The sequence below is a fragment of the Alosa sapidissima genome, chromosome 11 (genome assembly GCF_018492685.1).
Source record: "Alosa sapidissima isolate fAloSap1 chromosome 11, fAloSap1.pri, whole genome shotgun sequence".
NCBI classification, from domain to species: Eukaryota; Metazoa; Chordata; class Actinopteri; order Clupeiformes; family Clupeidae; genus Alosa; species Alosa sapidissima.
In genome coordinates this window covers 3,455,690-3,475,444 of record NC_055967.1, presented here as the reverse complement: position 1 = coordinate 3,475,444, position 19,755 = coordinate 3,455,690, and the positions used below count along the sequence as shown (strand labels likewise).

The 19,755-nt window shown below is 39.3% G+C and overlaps 2 protein-coding genes across 4 annotated transcripts; one reads left to right on the top strand and one right to left on the bottom strand.

Moving 5' to 3' along the window:
• Positions 1 to 1,454: 1,454 nt before the first annotated feature.
• On the bottom strand, positions 1,455 to 3,849 carry lrrc10 (leucine rich repeat containing 10). Its single transcript, XM_042108865.1, has one exon. It carries the CDS (start codon positions 3,146 to 3,148, stop codon positions 2,288 to 2,290), a length of 861 nt encoding a protein of 286 aa, XP_041964799.1. The 5' UTR covers positions 3,149 to 3,849; the 3' UTR covers positions 1,455 to 2,287.
• A 1,301-nt stretch (positions 3,850 to 5,150) lies between these two features.
• Positions 5,151 to 19,641, top strand: cnot2 (CCR4-NOT transcription complex, subunit 2). 3 transcript variants are annotated; one of them, XM_042108791.1, is made up of 15 exons: positions 5,151 to 5,231; positions 7,102 to 7,224; positions 7,457 to 7,529; positions 7,702 to 7,849; positions 8,032 to 8,214; positions 8,729 to 8,808; positions 10,952 to 11,077; positions 11,187 to 11,311; positions 13,575 to 13,695; positions 14,023 to 14,179; positions 15,369 to 15,430; positions 15,549 to 15,598; positions 15,880 to 15,980; positions 16,978 to 17,122; positions 18,219 to 19,641. In XM_042108791.1, the coding sequence occupies exons 2-15, from the start codon at positions 7,114 to 7,116 to the stop codon at positions 18,303 to 18,305; spliced, it is 1,569 nt and encodes a 522-aa protein (XP_041964725.1). In that variant the 5' UTR covers positions 5,151 to 5,231; positions 7,102 to 7,113; the 3' UTR covers positions 18,306 to 19,641. The 3 variants fall into 3 exon arrangements, with proteins under 3 accessions (XP_041964725.1, XP_041964724.1, XP_041964723.1); XM_042108790.1 differs by having other exon boundaries at positions 5,222 to 5,357; XM_042108789.1 differs by lacking the exon at positions 5,151 to 5,231 and adding an exon at positions 6,756 to 6,832.
• Positions 19,642 to 19,755: the final 114 nt, after the last annotated feature.

The window sequence follows — 19,755 nt, the reverse complement described above, 5'->3', positions numbered from 1 at the left end:
TTGTTTTCTTTATCTTTTTTTAAACATGTTGCTGGTATCAAATTCAAAATTAACATATATTTTCCATGAAGTAGTCAAATTTGTCATTTTCAACATTTGATATGTTGTCTGTGTCCTTTTTGCAACTAAATATGAGTTTAAGAGATTTGCAGATTATTACATTCTGTTTTTATTCACATTTTACACAACGTCCCAACTTTTTCTGTTTTGGGGTTGTATATTATATTGTATTGGGGCAGCGGTGGCCTACTGGCTTTGGGCTTGGAACCGAAGGGTTGCCGGTTCGATCCCCAGCCCACTAGGAAAAATGTGGGCGGGGGAAGTGGTTGAGAACTGCTCTCCCATGCCTACATCCACGGCTGAAGTGCCCTTGAGCAAGGCACCTAACCCCTCACTGCTCCCCGAGAGCGCCACTGTAGCAGGCAGCTCACTGCTCTGGGTTAGTGTGTGCTTCACAGCTGTGTGTTCACTGTGTGTGTTTCACTAATTTATGGATTGGGATAAATGCAGAGACCAAATTTCCCTCACGGGATCAAAAGAGTATATATACACTTATACTTATATATAAACACATAATAGGCCTAGGCCTAAAATACTCTTACTCTCTTTCGCCTATAGCACGATCATCGCCTGTTTTCAAGACATCCGTATAATGTTAGCTTAGTATTATTTATGATGACTATGAATTACTAACAAAATAGGACAAAAAAGACTCTATACTATACTACTATACTATACAACTGAACTGATTGTTGGCTCCAGCAAACACACTTTCACCCTCTCCGACGACCTATACCTTGCTGCAAGAGCATTTGTTTCTTCCACAGCATACATGTTTCTCCCAGTACCTTTTTTCATCTACGGAATATTGCAAGATTACGTCGCCCAGCCATCTCTCAGTATGGTGCAAAAGTGCTGGTCAATGTTAGGCCTGACTATTCCATCCTGTCTGGCATCCTTAATAAACTAGCCTACTTCACAGGCTCTAATTAAAAACTCTGCAGAAAGGATCATCATGCCCTCCAAATCAACCAGCATCTTACACCTCTGCTCATCCAGTTTCAATGGCTTCCATGTTGCCTATAGTTTTAAATTAAATTTAAAATCCTGCTTCTCACATTTAAGGCCCTACAGTACATAGACCTCATCATGCTCCCACAACCTCCTGGAGAACAGCACTGCCTGCCTGCTCATAAGGATCCTCTTCAGTATGATCCGCACAAATACCAGCCATGAACCTCAACACCATGGATGGAAAATATTTTTGTCCCACCAGATACGGCATTGTGAACCTCTTCAGAACCCCTCCAGACTTGAAAAGGAATATAAAAACCTAAGAAATCTACAAATCTAGCATGTTCATCATGGTTACTTACAGTATTACTTCTTTAATTAGTATCACTTGTATTTCTGCTGTATTTATTATATAATAATAACAACAACAACAACCATCATTATTATTATAATTGTTGTTATTGTTATTCATATATATATTATACATTTACAGAGATAAGGAAGTCAGGGGCTCATCAACAAAGAACACAAAAATGAGAAGATCATAAAAATGCATAATTCAAAGCTCACCCCCAAATCTGTCTACCCAGGCTGTCACACTTGTACTATGGGTCTGGAAAAGATTCATTGACCTATGACTTCCAACAGGGGCTTAACTAGCAGTGAAATTAAACTTAAATTGGTACATTAAACTCTACGTTAAACAAATAATTTCAAAAGTGTAGCAATCTTGTAAATGAAGGTTTGAAATGCAGTTGCTTACTCTATCCCCAAAAAATACACGTCCATGCCGGATTAGCGATTGTATTTGCATGCCCATGTTTTAGGGACGTTGGAAATGGGCTTCAGTGGCCTCTTGACCAGGCGGACCTGCAGAGCAAATCCCAAATTTGTCGAAAGGTCGTATGGGTATTCCCAGGCTAAAATCTGTCAAGAATTATACAGGAATCAAGATTACAAATACACCGTAATGTAGTTTAAGTCATCCATTAATGCTGCACACAGGTCTGTTGAGGAAGAAGGTTCTGAGAACAATTTATTTAAATCAAAGATGTTTGTGTCACTTTTGCATCCTTGAATATATTTACCTAGACAATATTGCATATGGTTTCGTAAAATAATTTAATCAAATGCAATAAATGTATCATGCAAAAATTTGTGTCCAAATCAGTTGCATGAAGGGTTACTTTACTATTTGTAAATTAGATTTGATATTTGGGCATACCAACAAAAATAATACAATTAACATTCTGATTACTGATTTGCTTGACTACTACAAAAGTTCATTGAGGTCAGGGGCTACCACTGTCTCTGATTTTGTGTCATTTTCTGGAATATGCTCCTTTGCCTCCCCAAAAGGCTCTGACAGCACTTTTCCCATATCCTCATCATCCTCATCATCATCGCAGTCTGCCCAGCGGCCAACTCGTCTTACACCCTCTCCAACCACTGGTACATTCACACAGGGGTTATGGTCGTATATAATTAGCTTCAGCGCTTGCAAATGGGACAGGCAGGGAAAGTGACGAATGCGATTGCGGTCCACATCAATCACTTCCAGGAAGTGCATCTCTAGTAGCACTGTTGGAAACTCACTCAGCAAGTTGCCTGCCAGCCAAATACTGCGCAGCTCTTCCAGCCCGCTTAACTCAGTGGGCAAGGTACGGATTTGGTTGTAGCCCAGATGGAGTGTCTTGAGGTTTGGGAGCTGACAAATCACGTCGGGAAAAATAGTGAGGCAGTTACTCTCCAACCACAGGGTCTTCAGCTCTTTCAGTTTTGTCATTTCCTGAGGAAGATCAGCCAAACGGTTGTTACCAAGGTAAAGAATATTAAGCTCTGGCAAGCTACATATAGCAACAGGAAACTCTTCAAAACAGTTGAAGTCCAGGGCCAGCAGTTGTAGCTTGCACAATCTTTTCAAATCTGGCGGAAGGCTGCTCAGATGGTTGTCACTTAGGTACAGCTTAACCAGCTCATTAAAAACACAGATTCTGTTTGGAAAGTGTCTTAACTGGCGGCAACTCAGATCCAGTGTACAATCCAAGGGCATCTCCTTAATGTCACCCACCAAGAATTGCTGACAGCGCTCTGTGGGTATGAAGGCCACAATACCACGCAGGACATTACCCATTCTACCCACTAAAATGCATTGTTTTAAAAGTCAAAGAAAAAGTTTGAAAATGTCTCATTTAGATGCTGTTCTCATGTCTACATAATTCTGACGTGTATAAGCTCAAAATGAATTCCTTTCCATTGTCACTACTTACTAATGTGGATGATTCCATATAAGTTTATTCCAGAGTTAATTCTTCAGAAAAGTTCCAGTTGTTGGCATTTACATCAACATTCTCCTCTGTTCTCTGCTCTTGTAAAAGGTTCAGTGGGGAAAAATGTATCCTTCTTCATGAGACCTGCTAAGACCACTGTTTCCTTGGTTCCTATGCCTAAAATATGAGCAAATGATGATCGAACAGTAAACTCCTTCCTAACAGCAAACTCCTTCCCACTGCCACAGGGTCCTGCCAGCAACCAGACTCACACTTAACCCTTTGGTAGGATTGTCCCAGAGCCAACTAGCAATCCCAAATCAATCCCATCAAATAATGCACCTCTTTTCCAAAAGGATGTCAACAATCTGAATTATGTGTCCTATAAGCACACATTTTCTCATTCCATGTTGACATTACACTAATAAAGTTTGACTCCCAAACTCTTTGCTGCTGCATTTGACAGTGCGAGAGTTTGGTTTTGCACTGCACCTCTGTGGGTAGAGGACTGTTGCTACCCTCCTGCTGTAAGTGTTTGGTGATGGCATTGAAAGGGCTTAAGAGCAGTCAAAAGTCACATGGCCTCACGCTGAACAATGGTGACATATTTTGTCTTGAATTAGCCGACACCTCTTCAAATCATTAAAGTTATAAAATGTTCAACAGCAAAATCAAAGGAACAAACAAAACAACTTCAGTGAATGTGTCTCTGTGGTATCAGCAAAACAGCTATACTCAAACATCTCAGTGACTGCTTAACCACCCTTTATTCTGTCCTGATGGTGTGCTGCATTTATTAATATCTTTAGTACTGTTATTACAGCAATTTCCCAAGTTGATAAAACAGAGGAATTCTGTTTTCTTTATCAGGGCTGTGTCTCAGGTCCTTAGCTTATGCTGATAGACTGTTTTTAGCTGCTACCACTTATAGCTCATAAGAGCATCCCTGCAAGGGCCTCTGTCCCACATGGAAACTGATAAGAAAGAAAATGTAGATAATGTCCAATAAGTGGCTTGTCTTTTTTTATCATACATGCTCAAACTGCATCATGTTACAGAAATATGAGCAAAACAAAGACGTCAAAGAAGACAAAGACAAACAAACAAACAAGTCAATAAATTCCTTTAAATTACAATAAATCAGAAACCATAACAAATAATGCAGCATTGTGCCAAAGTCTTTAACAAAAGACATGATCAAAAAGGAAACAATGTGCATGCATCCTTTATACCTTGCCTTTATTTCATGACATGTGATAGATAACAGAAGCATTAAGATAACAGAAGCATTAATTTCTGAATCACCCTGAGGCTATGACTGAAATCAGCAAGTCATAAACTGAACAAATTTGTAATATCGAATTTATATCCCAATTATATAATTTACATATAGTTTAATTAAAATATGTAAGACAAATATGAAGTTGCGTTGAATGTTTGGAAAGTGAACCTGGGATCAAGAAGATGTTTGTCTTCATTGAATATACACTCTTCTTCGGTACATCATTTTTTGTGAAATGTTTAGGCTTCATCAAAGAATAATCACAGACATCCTCTCTGTGAATCCCCTGTTTTTCCCAAGAAGCTTGGAAATTGGACTGTCAATCTAGAGTGGTGCAGGCCTAGTGTCTATGTCCAAATGATGTCTAGGGGAAATGTATCAAACCAAGAGGTCATGTAGGCCTAGGCTATAGCCTACTGTGTGTGTCTGTGTGTCTCTCTGTTCTGTGTGTGTGTGTGTGTGTGTGTGTGTGTGTGTGTGTGCGTGTGTGTGTGTTATTAAAGAAAAGTAGACACTAGATGCAACATCACAGCAATACTCATTGAAGGAGTGTGAAGGTCATGTATAATGTTATGATGGGGTCAAAGGGTAAAGGGTGCTCACCCAGGATTCTCTATCGTAGAATCCACAGCCATCTTGGATCTGCGAGAAGGGAAATTGATGTGGTGAGTTCCATGTCTTTCTTTTATCCAAAACGTTCACGCTTTTAGGTGGTGGGACACAATTGCTACATGGTCATTCAGAGCCGTTTGTAGTCAAATTGCGAGTGATGTATAATCGGAGTGAGTGAAGTGAGTAAACATTTCTGAGCATTAGAAATAACAGTTTTGTCTGAGGTACCTGGTTAGCTTGATAGCTAGCTAGTTAGCTACTGTTAGCATGCTTACGAAGTATTGCCTCGAAGCAGGCCTTGCATTTCGAAATATCTGTTTAGTAAAAGACGATGGTAGTGTGAACTAGTGTGAACTATTTAAACTCACATTAACTTACTGCCCTAACAGCTGATGAAGAAACTTAGTTGGAGTCACGCGGACCAGTTGCATTATCCGATAGCTATCTTGCCATAGCTGCCTCGGCACTTGTCCCATCCATAGCTTGGTGTTTAGCTAGTTAGCAACGTAACTACTGTTGATCTGGGCTATCTGTTATGATGGGGTTGTGTAATGTTTTATATGAATTCGAATATAACCAGTAGTAATGTTTTTAGTTAGTGAGGCAATCAGCTTGTCAAGTTAGTCACTGCAGCTCTGTCACTTATGCTGGATTGTAATCGTGTTTGGTTTAATTTGGTATGACAGTATTTTGATGGGTCCTAAAAACAGTGGCAGCTAACGTTAGCCCACTGTCACTGGACATTTCAGCTACCTTAGCTTTGTGAGTTAGCTTAATTCCACTGAAGCCTCAACATGGTTAGATAACTTTTCTTTATTGCAGAATACTACCTTGATGATTGTAGTGTGGTGGCTGCTTTCGTAGTTAAGTAGTTTACTAGCTTATATGGCATCTGCATTTGTAGTAGCTGCCATTTGCATGTTCACTACTTTACCTATTGTGTGTTACAAAGAGTTAGCATGTTGCATTTGCAGTCTCCGATTTGGTATCAACCCAGAGGAGTCCACGTTATTATTATGTTAAGAGTGATAATTCAGTCCTATTTTAAGTTACCATCAGTTAACTTGATCAAAGCCGGTGTAGGTGAAGGATGCCCTAACTTTAAACAAATAGTATTATTTATTATGATTACCGGCTGGTGTATACTGATGTTACAACTCATTTGTTGTTATGGCTGGTCAGACAATTGATTCAATTGAATCAATTTTAGTGTTCGCCATATTTCCATAACAAACAGATGGATTAATGCTTTCTTCAGTATACCCATGAGTAAGGAATATAGATGATGTAGCATTTAGATGCTTAGGCGAACTCCAGTTTACAATGTATCTTAATAACGGTCTCCTATAATTACCCCTCTACGGCATGAATTTTATTTATTTGTTTCAGAAAAAAATATTTTGCCCCACCTTTAGAGAGCTTGGGGGTCCCTGTTGACATATCAATCATAAAATGAATAAAATAAGATCATTGTTAATGATGGTTTGTATTACAAATAATGAACATGTTTGACCTGTAGTGGTTTTAATGAGTCATGTCAGACATTGAGTTTCACTTTTCCTCATTTCTAATGGAGTACTAGGCCCTGTAATGGAGTACTAGACCCTGTAATGGAGTACTAGGCCTCTTCTGCAGAATGAGATCAAGCATGCAGGTTTTCTAGTGTTCCCTTCTATTTTTTTTAGTCTTGAATTACACAATCATACACAATCCATCATTTTTCATGTGATTTATAGTGCTAGTGTCACTTATTAATACATATATTTTATAAGGCATGTATTAGGCCTAATTTTATAACTTTGACTGTTATAAAATGTAAAACCTGTTCTCTGGGTTTATGTTGTGCTGTTTTTAATTTAATAATCTTTTTTTTTTTTTGAAGATCAATTAATAAGACCAACTGACTCAACATTTTATTACTAGGTGACAAACGGCATGTTTAGTGCTACAAGAAAGAAGTTTGGAGAGGGAGTCGATAGTGACTACCCTGATGACAGTATGTACTATGGCCAGCCATCAATGTTTCAGCATCGATCAGAAAAAGACGTAAGTACAGCTAGGCCTGTGTGTCCTTATTATTTTGTGTTCTTATAAGATCAAACATAAAAAGTAAAATATTAGGTTAGTGTTGCCTCACATTAGTTACAGTAGCTTATATATGTCAAGTATATGTATAAGTGCAGTGTTAGCGCCTGATATTCTATGGGATGACTTTTCCAGTAGGGAGAGAGTCTATTATGCTGTGGTGTAACGAACATCTCTGTTGTGTCCTCTCTAGATGCTTGCATCTCCTTCACCCTCATCATCAGGACAGTTGTCACAACTGGGTGCAAGTCTATACGGGCCCCAAAGTAAGTCAAACCTTGCACGTTATCTGTCTGAACCTCTTCAGTTAACTGGCTTTCAATTAATCCTCTGTGGATGTCTTTTACAGTGATTGCTACACATTGCCATCTAGTTTGCTGCACATTAAATTTAGTCAGTTTTGTTGGTAAACTCACAGTAGTTTGTTGTCTGTTCCAGGCGCACTAGGGTTCTCTATAAGGGGCATGAGCAATAATACCCCACAACTAAATCGCAGCCTAACACAAAGCGTCCAACTACCGAGCCATATTACTCCAACAACAGGGGTTCCAACAGTGTCCCTCCATACTCCACCCTCACCTAACAGGTAAGTATTATTAGTTTATTATGGAGTTGAATGCCTTGTTGTAGGGGCTCATTCTCTTAAAGATGTTAAAAGGTTAAAAGACAAGATCCTTCTATGAAAGTGCACACAACTATCAGAATTGTTGTAGATATTGTTTATTCATAACCAGAATTTTCACCCCAAAATCCTGGTGTGGTCAACAGAGGGATCCTGCCCATGAACACCAGAAACATGATTAACCACTCGCAGGTTGGCCCTGGCCTGGGCATGAGTGGCAGGACCAACAGCATGGGTAGTTCAGGACTGGGCAGCCCCAACCGTAGCTCGCCCAGCATCATCTGCATGCCCAAGCAGCAGCCAGCACGCCAGCCATTCACCATCAACAGGTGAAGCTCACACACACACACACACACACACACACACACACACACACACAATGCATGTTGGGAAAGCATGAATGACACCAAAACCTCTACATTTGCACATTGCACTATGACTATGCCTAATAGGTCAAGTCTATTGGGAGTTTGTTATTGGGTTGGTCTTCTGCATGTTCTATAAAATAGTACGAGGGTAGGCCATTAATTGAAATGTATTTAATGTAGCCTATTTATGCATGCTATATGTAATAGTTTAAGAATAAGCTCAAAATGATTTGGCAAATAGTCTCTTACACACCAAATGTTTGAGAAATTAATAACTGGCTGTAAGGTATTTTTGTCTGGGACTGTTTCAGTCTGTGATTTTGAAATGTTAATTTTAGATTGAGCCCTGTTTTAAGAAACATTTCAGTCTGTAAACATACTTAATGCATGCCTTGGAAAGTGTCCAACTTGTTTTATTTAAGGAATGGTTTGACTGTTGCTGTCATTAATAGCCGATCATTTGTGTTTCCCATAGTATGTCTGGGTTTGGAATGAACAGGAACCAGGCATTTGGGATGAACAGCTCTCTATCAAGTAATATCTTCAACGGAACAGGTTAGTGTCCAAGTATCAGAAATCTCAGACCCAATTCATGGTTCCATTACTGACTCTTCTGAGTTCAAACACATTGTGAAGGCACACATTTTTAAGAGTGAGTATGGTTAGAGAAACGTATCTGGTTGTTAAGTCATGATGCAATAACGTGCCCATAATTCTTTCTCCGGGTCCAACTGCTCCCAGCAAGTAATAAAAAAACGTTTTGTTTTTTTCCGCTATTTAAAGTTAGCCTGGCCACGCTCACTTAGTTCTCCTTTCAGGGAGATACTAGCCTGGAACACCATTGTTCACTAACGTTTCCATTGGTCGGCAGATTACCTGCCCAATCAGCAACGGGAGAGGATGACGCTATAGTTTTGAAATCGAAAGTGGCTGTGGTAAACGGTAGTAGCAACGCCTACAAACATCAAAAATTGCAGTTGGTAGAGTGTGTAAATTTATTTACAGCAAAGGTAGGCACACATACATTGTTTCCTGACTGCCGATGCTGTTTATTGTCAGTTTGTAAAGTAGGAAGTAACGTTTGGAATCCCTGATTGTCACTAGTGCAGTGCCTGTTTAAACATGTAGAAACTGTAGAAAACCCGTAGCCCAATTACATGCCCGCAGGTATGCCTGCTTTAAAAATAGAATGATGGGGGAAAAACATCATTTCAGCTAAGCATTCAATAATGAATACTGAATATTATATTATAATACATTAGCCTATAATAAATGTGCAGTGAGCATAATTTAGGCATGGCTGCATGTGACATTTTTACAGATCAAAAGGACATAAGCCTAACAGCTGTTTTGAGTTAAGGCTATATGTTTATTGTTAAGCTTATTGAATAACTTCCTGATCGAGAGGACAAACCATTTTGTGGAATGATGCATTATTGTATGAAATTTGCAACGATTTGAATCCAAAACAATCTGTAGTAGCCTATAAGTAACATTACGTTCTGTCTGCCACTCGTTGTCTGTAGCTGATCAAAATGACATAAGCCTACATGTAAAGCTTTGATGTAAGGCTATATGTTTAGCCTATTGAATAACTTAATGATATAGAACAGGGGTTTTCAACTGATTTGGAACCAGGGACCATCATTCTGACTAATTACTTAACACCTGGACCACCACTGAATAAAAATACTGTCCTCATGGACCACAAGTGGGCCGCAGACCACTGGTTGACAACCCCTGATATAGAAGACCATTTTGTAGAAAGATGCATCATCATATGAGATTTGCAACGATGTGACTCAAAAACAGTCTTTGGCAGCATAAGTGACATGTCGCTCTGTCTGCCACTCGTTGCTGTAACTGTTTGGCAGGACTGAAACGTCCTTAAATTCGGGACCATTTGCCAATCGCTCGTTTCAATTTGGGACCTTGCAGTCGGAATTGTCGTTTGTTTATTCAAAGTCTCAAGTCCTAAGTAACCTGACCTATTCGAAGTGTCAGTGTCAGCACATCAATTTTGCATCATTTTGAATAGCCACTGCGTACCCGTGTTTGGCGTGTTGTTTCAAAATCAGCGGAATCATTTTATGCAAGGGAACTGCATACAGGGAGTATTTATTGTTGAGTTCAGACACGATAACCATCCAAACATCTTGCATCTTGACCCACACTGTGCCCTGATTCAGTGCTGCCAAAACTCCACTTACCCCCTCTGTCTCTGGTCCTGCGTTGCGCTGTGCTGTGTGAGAGAGGGAGTAGCTACAGTAGAGTGGAGAAAGACGATGTGTGCTTCTTTTACTGATATTTTTAACAATATCTTTTGCATTAATTATTCAATTATTATTGGCTCTGCACTTACTCATGCCTGTAGCACCAGGCTAATTCAGAGTAGCGATAAGAAAATTGGCATTCTACTACTCACTTGCTCCCTCAACCTTACAAAATCCTATTTTTCGTGGAGGCCTGGAAGACGTTACCCTTGATTATATGATATGGCTGCACAGCTACACTAATTACTCTCTTTTTTACCTTCACTAAAACGCAGATGATTGGTAAAACCGGTTTGCCGCGCTAGTAAACGTTTGTGGACGAAAAAGCTGTTGGACCTATTACCAGTTACTATTAACAAAGCTAAAGAGACAACGTTTAAATTGTGTAACACAGTTTTTTTTTTATGTTTCTCATTCTGTGACAGATGGGAGTGAAAATGTGACGGGACTAGATCTTTCAGACTTCCCAGCTTTGGCAGACAGAACTCGGAGGGAAGGAGGTGGCAATCCTACTCCATTGCACAACCCACTGGCGGGGAGAGCCCCCTATGGTACGCATACATGGATGTGTAATGTTTACATTTAGTATGTGCATTTTTTTATTGATTTTAATGGTGATTGTATAGATATCTGATTACACATGGTCTCTTTTGGCTTTAGTTGGGATGGTCACTAAACCATCAAATGAACAGTCTCAGGATTTCTCCATCCACAATGAGGACTTCCCTGCACTTCCTGGGCCTAATTATAAGGATCCCACATTAACCAGTGATGACAGCAAATCAGTAAGTTATACTGTACCTGTATATAAAAGCACCCTAAAAGCAAATGTGTTGTCCAGGTGACAAGTGATGTTTGTCACCTGGACTACAAATTGGCCTTTATACCAAACTCTTTTTCTGTTCGAAAACGTATTAATTAGCAAGCGAACATAGTATTGACAAACCATCATGAAATTAACCACCACACTTTCTCATCATAATCACCTATAATGAGAGAATTTAGTATTAATTAACATCAGTGTTTCCCATACATTGGCTTATTTGTGGCGGCCCACCACAATATCAACAGTGACCACCACACAATGATTTTCCATGTTGTACTGTTTAAATTGTATGGATTTCGTTCTTTGAAGCGCTATGTACACCTTTGCGCAGCCTCTCCTTGTCTCTCAACAAACCTACATTCACATTTAAAGAAAACATTAACAATCCTGCAATTGTTGGCATAAAAATCGACTGGCTAAATTGTGCTTAAATCTGCATCGCTGCAGCCACGCTGTGCTAATTTGTTAAAAACTGTTGCTTTCAAGTTAATTCTGTAAACCTACCACCACAAATAGAATTGAATTCTGTGGGAAACACTTAACATAATGTGAACACAAAAGCAATGGTTACAAAAATGGACCTTTTGTATACACTATCTGTCAAGTTTAGACACACCTTTAGACACATTCATGTATGGCTCTTTCTTTTACTTTTTATTTTTGCATTGTAGAACAAAACAAAAAACAAAACAAAAAAAATTTATTGGTAGGGATTAAAGGTATCACAGCATAGATGTAGTATTAATTGCTACCTAAGGTTTGCTATGCATTGGAGCTTGAATGTTTTTCCTCATTTTTGTAAGTGGCTTTGCATAAAAGTGGCTGCTAAATGAGAAAGTGTAAATGGGACATCATTGGCACAGAAATTACTTTTTCTAAGAACCCAACCATGCTGCATGTTTATGTGAAAGTCCCTCCTTATTGTGGAAACAGTCACCCCACTTGCTTGACTGTATTTTAGCTTGAGGATTTTTCTTTGCATCCCGACCAATTTTTTTGACAGTTGAAGCTGAAATCTTTGTTTATTCATGTAGCGAAGTGCTCTCCCTAGCAGTCACCTCACTGGCCTCAAACCCAGACGAACCAAACCTGCAGCTTGAGCGCATCCAGGCTTGTTGATGTGGCAGTCGGGGCGCATACTCAACCATACTGACTGCACTCCGTCACACTACCTTCCCCTTTGTGAACCGTGCCCATGCGCACACTGGCATCTCATACACCCACCAGCCATACTTCTCTCATCCCAGGGTGCCCCCTACACTAGTCCCGCATCTCTGGGGTTCCTCACACAAGGGAAGTCGTGTGGGATGTTGCAGGATATCAGCACTCATGGAATCCCTGTCGTCCAATCCGATATTAATAAATATTTAGATTGGACCTAACTTTTGTATAGTATCACTTATTCTTTTTTTTATTATCATGCTTGATTTCCATTTTAGCTTTCATTTGATGTGAAGCAAGCCATGTCTATTTCTCAAAGTTAATTTACAGTACATTTTGTATGGTCACAGATGGTGGATTTCTTTTTTTTATGCTCAAGGGTGACAAAGTGGCTTTGATGCCTTTGATCAACAGCAACTACTGGTTTTCAGGATGGTGATATACAGGGATTGAACATTCAAGCTCCCACGGGTCATGGAATTTCTGGAATATCATGGAAATTTGATAAAGTCTATTCCAGACATGGAAAGTTAGGGATTTTTTTCATTTGTGGGGCAGTCATGGAATATCTTGGAATAATATATTGTTAGCAGTTTAATATGTACTTAACAAAATGCATTAATGCAAACATATTATATATTTCCAGGTAGAATTTGTGTATATCTGGTAATTAGCTTAACTGCTGTCTTAAGTGGTTGTGCACTTGCAAATTTGCACTGAAGCATAGCACAACTGTGTTACACCAAAGATGATGCTTATACTCTGCATTAAAACTGCATTGCACAGAGATCACACTTGCAGAAGAACTAGAATTGCAAGGTGCGTGTAAATGCAATTCATGTGCATGCATGTGAATGAGCAAGGCTTCGCACATCAACTTTGACCAGGGCATCGCCTTCAACAGCCCTGGGTTCCATATATGAACCAGGCTTAAAACACTTTTGATATACTTAACAAGTATTTCATTTAGGATTAATAGTGTCCCTGAGCCATGTTATGCATAACATATTGTTTGTGATTAATGACAGTGAGTCTAACATGCCCTTTTTTCCGTTGAACAGAATCTAAACTCATCAGGCAAGACCAGTTCTAGTGTGGATGGTCCCAAGTTCCCTGGTGATAAGGCATCATCAACACAGAACAACAACCAGCAAAAGAAAGGAATTCAGGTTTTACCTGATGGTGAGCTGTTGTCTAGTAAACCATTAAAACAAGAGTACATTCTAGTTGGTAGTATTAAACAGTTGTATGCTTGTGTAACATAGCTAGTAGAGAAAGGTGTTTAGAACACCAAAGTCGCAAGTTACATGTCAATGTATCCGACATATTGATTAAATGTACAGTATATTTTTACCACTATAAATATTGAAAATGTCATGAGTAAATTCCCTGGTCATGTAGTGTAGATGTAGCTGTAGTAGTGACATGATAGACAGGGAATAATACAGATAACGCTAACCATAGATGGACAGCTAATTTTTTTTTATCTGTCACTACTATGATTCTTAGGCAAGGTGACCAACATTCCCTCTGGGATGGTAACAGACCAGTTTGGCATGATTGGACTGTTGACCTTCATCCGGGCAGCCGAGACAGACCCTGGGATGGTTCATTTGGCACTAGGAAGTGACCTAACAACACTAGGACTCAATCTCAATTCACCTGAGTAAGATTTATTTTTGATATATATGCACCACCTCCTCATAATGGCCATAATTACACTGATCTTTAAAAATGGTGCTTCTGCTGCCTTGGCTAAGTTGGCTATTGTGCTTGACCAATCAATATGTAAGTATGTCAGTCATGGTTTCTATGTCCAGGGAAAAGACCCTACCCTGAAGTAGAAGCTAAAATAGTTATAGGAACTGCAGTCAGAGGAACTATAATCGCCCCCAGTTCCATGCAGTGCGAATGCGCAGAAAAAGCCTTAGGGGAAGGCCCAGGAGAACTTTTTTGGCCTGGGGGGAGGGCCGAGGAAAATTATTTTTTCCTGATCCATGATATTTTTTTTCCCTGATCAATGATCCGTTTTCGATATTTTAAAAGGTTTGTAGGCCAAAACATGATTCACGTCTCTTTGACAGAGTGGGCGAGTCCAAAAAGTCACAACCCTACCTGAATCTCCCACAACCACACTCGTAAGCTTGTCACCCGCGGTTATGAGTCATAAACGAAATATTTTAATGATATTCGGGTTATTTGCGGGCGGGTCAGTTAAAATTAATTAAATATATATTTTCTACAAATAGGCCTACTTAAAATATCACAAGAAGGCTAGCATCAATACAGCAAAATAAGCGGGTCGGATCGCGGGTCGGGTATAATTTTGTCCTAATTAATATTAGAGAATATTAGAGCAAATAGAGTTGCGGTCGGGTTGATTAAAATATCGGGCGACTGCGGGCCGCTTGTGACCAAACCCGCGCAACACTGGTGTGTAGCCTACCCGTGTGTGTGTGTGTATGTGTGCTTATGACATTTGCTGGCCGTTTTAACCTTGTAAACGTTATTTTTCGACCAGTTTTATTTGATTCACGTAGGGGGGAGGGCCTAGGAGAATTTTTTTGAGCCGGGAGGAGGCCCCTGGAAAAACAAATTGACCAGGGGGGAGGGCCAGGCAGAACATTTTTAACCCGATCGTCTGGCGACCGGCCCTCCCTCCCCGCTATATCGTACAGTCCCTTAGCCTGTTGTTTTCTATGCAATGCTTCTATGTGCTTCTAGTTCTATGCTTCTAAGTTAACCGGTTGTTTTTTCAAAGGTCATAGGTAACTTATTTTTATGCAATGAAATATTTCTGTATTTATTTTGCAAGTACAGTAACATGTCACCATAACCAGAGTCTCCTTTGACAGAAATCTGTACCCCAAGTTTGCCTCTCCTTGGGCCTCGGCACCGTGTCGACCACAGGACATTGGTAAGAGCCGATCCTATCTACTCTGAGCCATGGGAGGCTTCACATTTATCAACTTATTCAACATAAATTATTTCATGTCATGTCAAACCCGTTCAACTTTTTTATTTTTATTTTTAAGACTTTCATGTCCCTTCAGAGTACTTGACCAACATCCACATAAGGGATAAGGTATGTGTCCAATAGTATTTGCTTGCTATTTGGTAAACCTATTTGTTTTTAAATGGCTATGTGTAGTTTACATTACTTTACATTCTGTTGCTACTGTATTTCTAGGTCATTTTGAACGTTTTAAACTAAAAACACAGTCACACATAGCAGAATCAGTGAACAGCGTTTCCTCATGATTATGGAGTTTTGCATGTTAGGTTATTTTCAGTGAATATGCTGAATACAGACATGCCTAAAATCACAGGGAATATTTCTAATTCACTCTGTTTCTACTCCAATAGCTGGCTGCCATAAAGTTGGCTCGTTATGGCGAAGATCTTCTTTTCTACCTGTATTACATGAATGGAGGAGATCTCTTGCAACTCCTAGCAGCAGTAGAGCTGTAAGTATAGTTTTGTTCCAAATGTTCACAAGTTGCCAGGGGTGCAATGCACCGATCCAATATCAGATATCAGTATAATACTGGTTCAAATAGCTGGATTGGGATCAGTGACACTGGAGCCAATTCATGGGCCCAATCTATTAAATTGAATTCGCATCTGCACTACTTTTGCTAAAAGGAGAGATAACATTGCATGGAGGGAGCTAAAAATATTTTAAATAAACAGTTCTATGTCTAATTGTTATGGTTATTTAGTCTTAACACTAATAAAATGCTGGTATCAAATAGGTACTTGGAATCAGTTGACCCAAAGTCGGGACTGGAAAAGTCAGATTGGTCCACAATCATAAAAAAGTAAAAAGAAAACAGTATATCATGGTACAAATCATGGTCTGAGCTTACACTTCCCAATAAAAATAAGCTTACTATGTACTAACTGCATATTTTAAATGAAATTGGAACTGGTTCACCATATTGGATATGCATTAATAGAATATGTCAAGACCAGCTGTATAAGAATGGACACCTCGGCCCTAGTTTACGAGACAAACATACAACATAAACAGGCATTTGGTTGTTTCCACACAAAGCGTGGCATTTATCAATCTGGACATGAGTAGAGGGTATAATGAAAGTCTAAACTCATGTGCACACGTTTTTAATTTGGCATGGGCTTGCGGTATTAAATCTGGCGCAGTATTGTAGAGTAGGAGAATAGTTAGTTGGGCAGTTTCTTATTTTTTGGAATCCATCTGATTCCAAACCTGTTTACTCAGTAGATAAAGGCCGGCCTCAGAGACAAGATTAGCAATTCTATTCAAAGTATAGAATTTCAAAGTAGCCTCCATTACTGCTCATCATCAATCTATGCAAACATTCCAACTGATATGTGATCAGTTATGTACACCAGACTTTGTTGCCAGTCAGCTCATTTCTGCTTAAAAACAGTATTGCTCACAGATCATTTTTGGTATTGTTTGGCCTTCTGTGCTTAAAGTTTCAATAGGGACTGGAGGTACCATAAGGAGGAGCGGGTTTGGATCACAAGGGCCCCAGGCATGGAGCCCACACTGAAGACCAACACTTATGAGAGGGGGACTTATTACTTCTTTGACTGTCTTAACTGGAGGAAGGTAGCTAAGGTAAAGCCAATGACTTTGCTTTTCTTCCCCAACACTCTTTTCCCCAGGCAGTGCATAGAGATAGGTTGCCTAGAAAACTGATCTCTGGACTGTAGAGTCCAACTGTGCCATGTCTTCTAATCTTTGTTGGCAAAGATGGCAATGACAACAATAAATTATCACAATTGTTTGTTGTCAAGATAATTAAGACACGATGTTAATTAGTCACTCATTAAACACTGAAAGATCAAAGTAGTTTGTTGTATGAGCATTTCTGACAATTTTCCCCAGTATTCAAAGTGCAGTGTATTCACATGCACGATTCTGCAGATAGAATCATATAATAAGTTGTTTGGATTACTCAGTTTACTGGTTTGTGTGTTGTGTTATGACTCATACAGTAGATAGTAGAGATATTTGAAACATTGCAGTTAACAACGTACAAACATTTAGAAATGGTAATAAACCTCATAGTATCACATAAAGCAGTTATTCACAATGTTTGCCATTCAAAGACTTTGAATCAAATACAAAATGTCTTTTTGTGTAAAAAAAAAATTATCCATCAAATAAATGTCATAATCAAGACATTGATTAATAGATAAGTTAGAAACAATGCCTTACATTTGACATGGGTTTGTACTAAAAATCCTCTTACAGCAATTACATCCTTGTAGACCTTTGACATTCTAGTTCTAGTCTGCCAAAATGTCCCCCAGTGCTTCCTGAAGCACAGCCCACAGGTTGAATTGGCTTGATAGGTACTTCATTGGATCTTCCAGTCAGACTGCTAAGTGGTTCTTGTGACTGCCTGTTTCAGACTAAATATCAGCTGACTGATTCTACACTAAATACTTCATCTTCAGATGCACAGACATAACTGTGAAACACTTTTATTGTAATTACTTTGGCTTTTGAGTGAATATTGTAGACAATATTGATATTCTGTTTTTAAAAATCCGCCATTTACAGCTACACAAAAGGGGATATACATGTCATTTTGTAGTGTAGTAGTGTATATGATCCGATAAAACTGTCAAAATGTTTTTGTGGCTTGAAATTTAGTGTGTGAATTTGAGTAATGATCATGTTTACAGTATAAATGTCTATCTCCCAGGAATTTCACCTTGAGTATGACAAGCTAGAGGAACGGCCACATGTTCCAACAACCTTTAACTACAACCCAGCACAGCAGGCCTTCTGAAGCTGCCCTGCTGCTGAGATGGCGAGTGTAAGCAGAGGGGCGGCCCGCTCAAAGACCACTGCTGCTCAGTGCTTCTGGTTGTAAAGTCCACACCAAACCTGGTAAAGGACTGGGAAGGGCATGGCTGGACTGGATTACCACCAAAGGGGAGAAAGGCCCTGCCTCACCACCTCCATGCTACTCTCCAGCATCCCATTCATTCAGTTTTTAATCCCCCCCCCCATCCCCCCCCCCCCATCCCCCATCCCCCATGTTGACTTCTCATTTCATTTCAGCAGGGTCTGTGTTTTGTTTACGCCTCAAGCCAGATGACCATCTGACTCAAGGCACAAGAAATGACCGTATAGCACATGCCTAAGTGACGGAACAAAAGCGGTATGCTTTAGTTTTTCAAAGCGTACAGAACTGAAATCAGCAGCACGGAGAAGTACAGCAATTACAACATTGTCAAAACCGATGGGTTAGAAGACATGCAGTGTTCATTGTTGCTCTACTTGATAATAAAGGAACACGAAAGTTGTCCTTTTTTTACGTGGGAAAATGTTCAGTTCTCTCTTTCATCTTTACTTCTTCCTGACCTATTAGTGTGACACATTCCCACAACTCAGCAGTATGGTCCCAGAAGCACTCTGTGGAGGAACTTGATCTGAAAGGCTACTCAGCCCACCTCAAGTAATTACAAACCAGAGACCGTTTAAGTGACCGTTTCACACAACCTGTGGACAATCCTTCATGGAAAGGTTGTGAAATCACCAAGCGTCATCATTGCAGACTGAATGATAAACACTTTCCAGTCTTTGTTACAATTTTGTAATAAATGTGTACATTTTTTAATTTTTGGACATCACATAAATAAAGATATGTATGTATGAATGTGTATATATATATAATATATAAGTATATATATATATATATATGTGTGTGTATGTATATATATATATATATATATATATAGTGATATCTATATATATTCAATGTCTATTTTGGAAAGAAAAAAGCCCTGCCGCCTCGTTTTTATGAGGGTAGCAAGGTTGGCATTATGTTGTTAAAAAAAGGATATTGGTGGAAGTGATGGACAAGTGTTTGCATCAGTCACCCTGTGCACTTATGACCAAGACAATTACGCAAGACTGAAAGGAAGGCCTGATTTAAGCTATCCAAGGACATCTAAATCCAAAGTGATCAGGTCGGAGATGTTTCATGACCAGCTTTTAAATTGGCAGCCTTTCATAGGTAAAGCAGAATTGCTAGTACTACTTAAAAAAAAAACAATCTTGTATTTTCTGGCCACGTTCCAAGTTCTTTTATTTGTAATAAAGCTACAAGTTTTCCTCAATGATTGTGTGAGTTCTATTTTTCAATCTCATTACAAGGTTATACTGTAGTATAGGGTTTTGTTCTCTGATCATGATATCATATGAACATGATGCTGATGACATGTCTATTTGTT

Coding starts and splice junctions, on each gene's coding strand:
- lrrc10 (XM_042108865.1), bottom strand. CDS start 3,148: ATGGGTAATGTCCTGCGTGGTATTGTGGCCTTCATACCCACAGAGCGC.
- cnot2 (XM_042108789.1), top strand. Junction 8,809..10,951: donor TAATATCTTCAACGGAACAG/GTTAGTGTCCAA, acceptor ATTCTGTGACAG/ATGGGAGTGAAAATGTGACG. Junction 17,123..18,218: donor ACTGGAGGAAGGTAGCTAAG/GTAAAGCCAATG, acceptor TCTATCTCCCAG/GAATTTCACCTTGAGTATGA.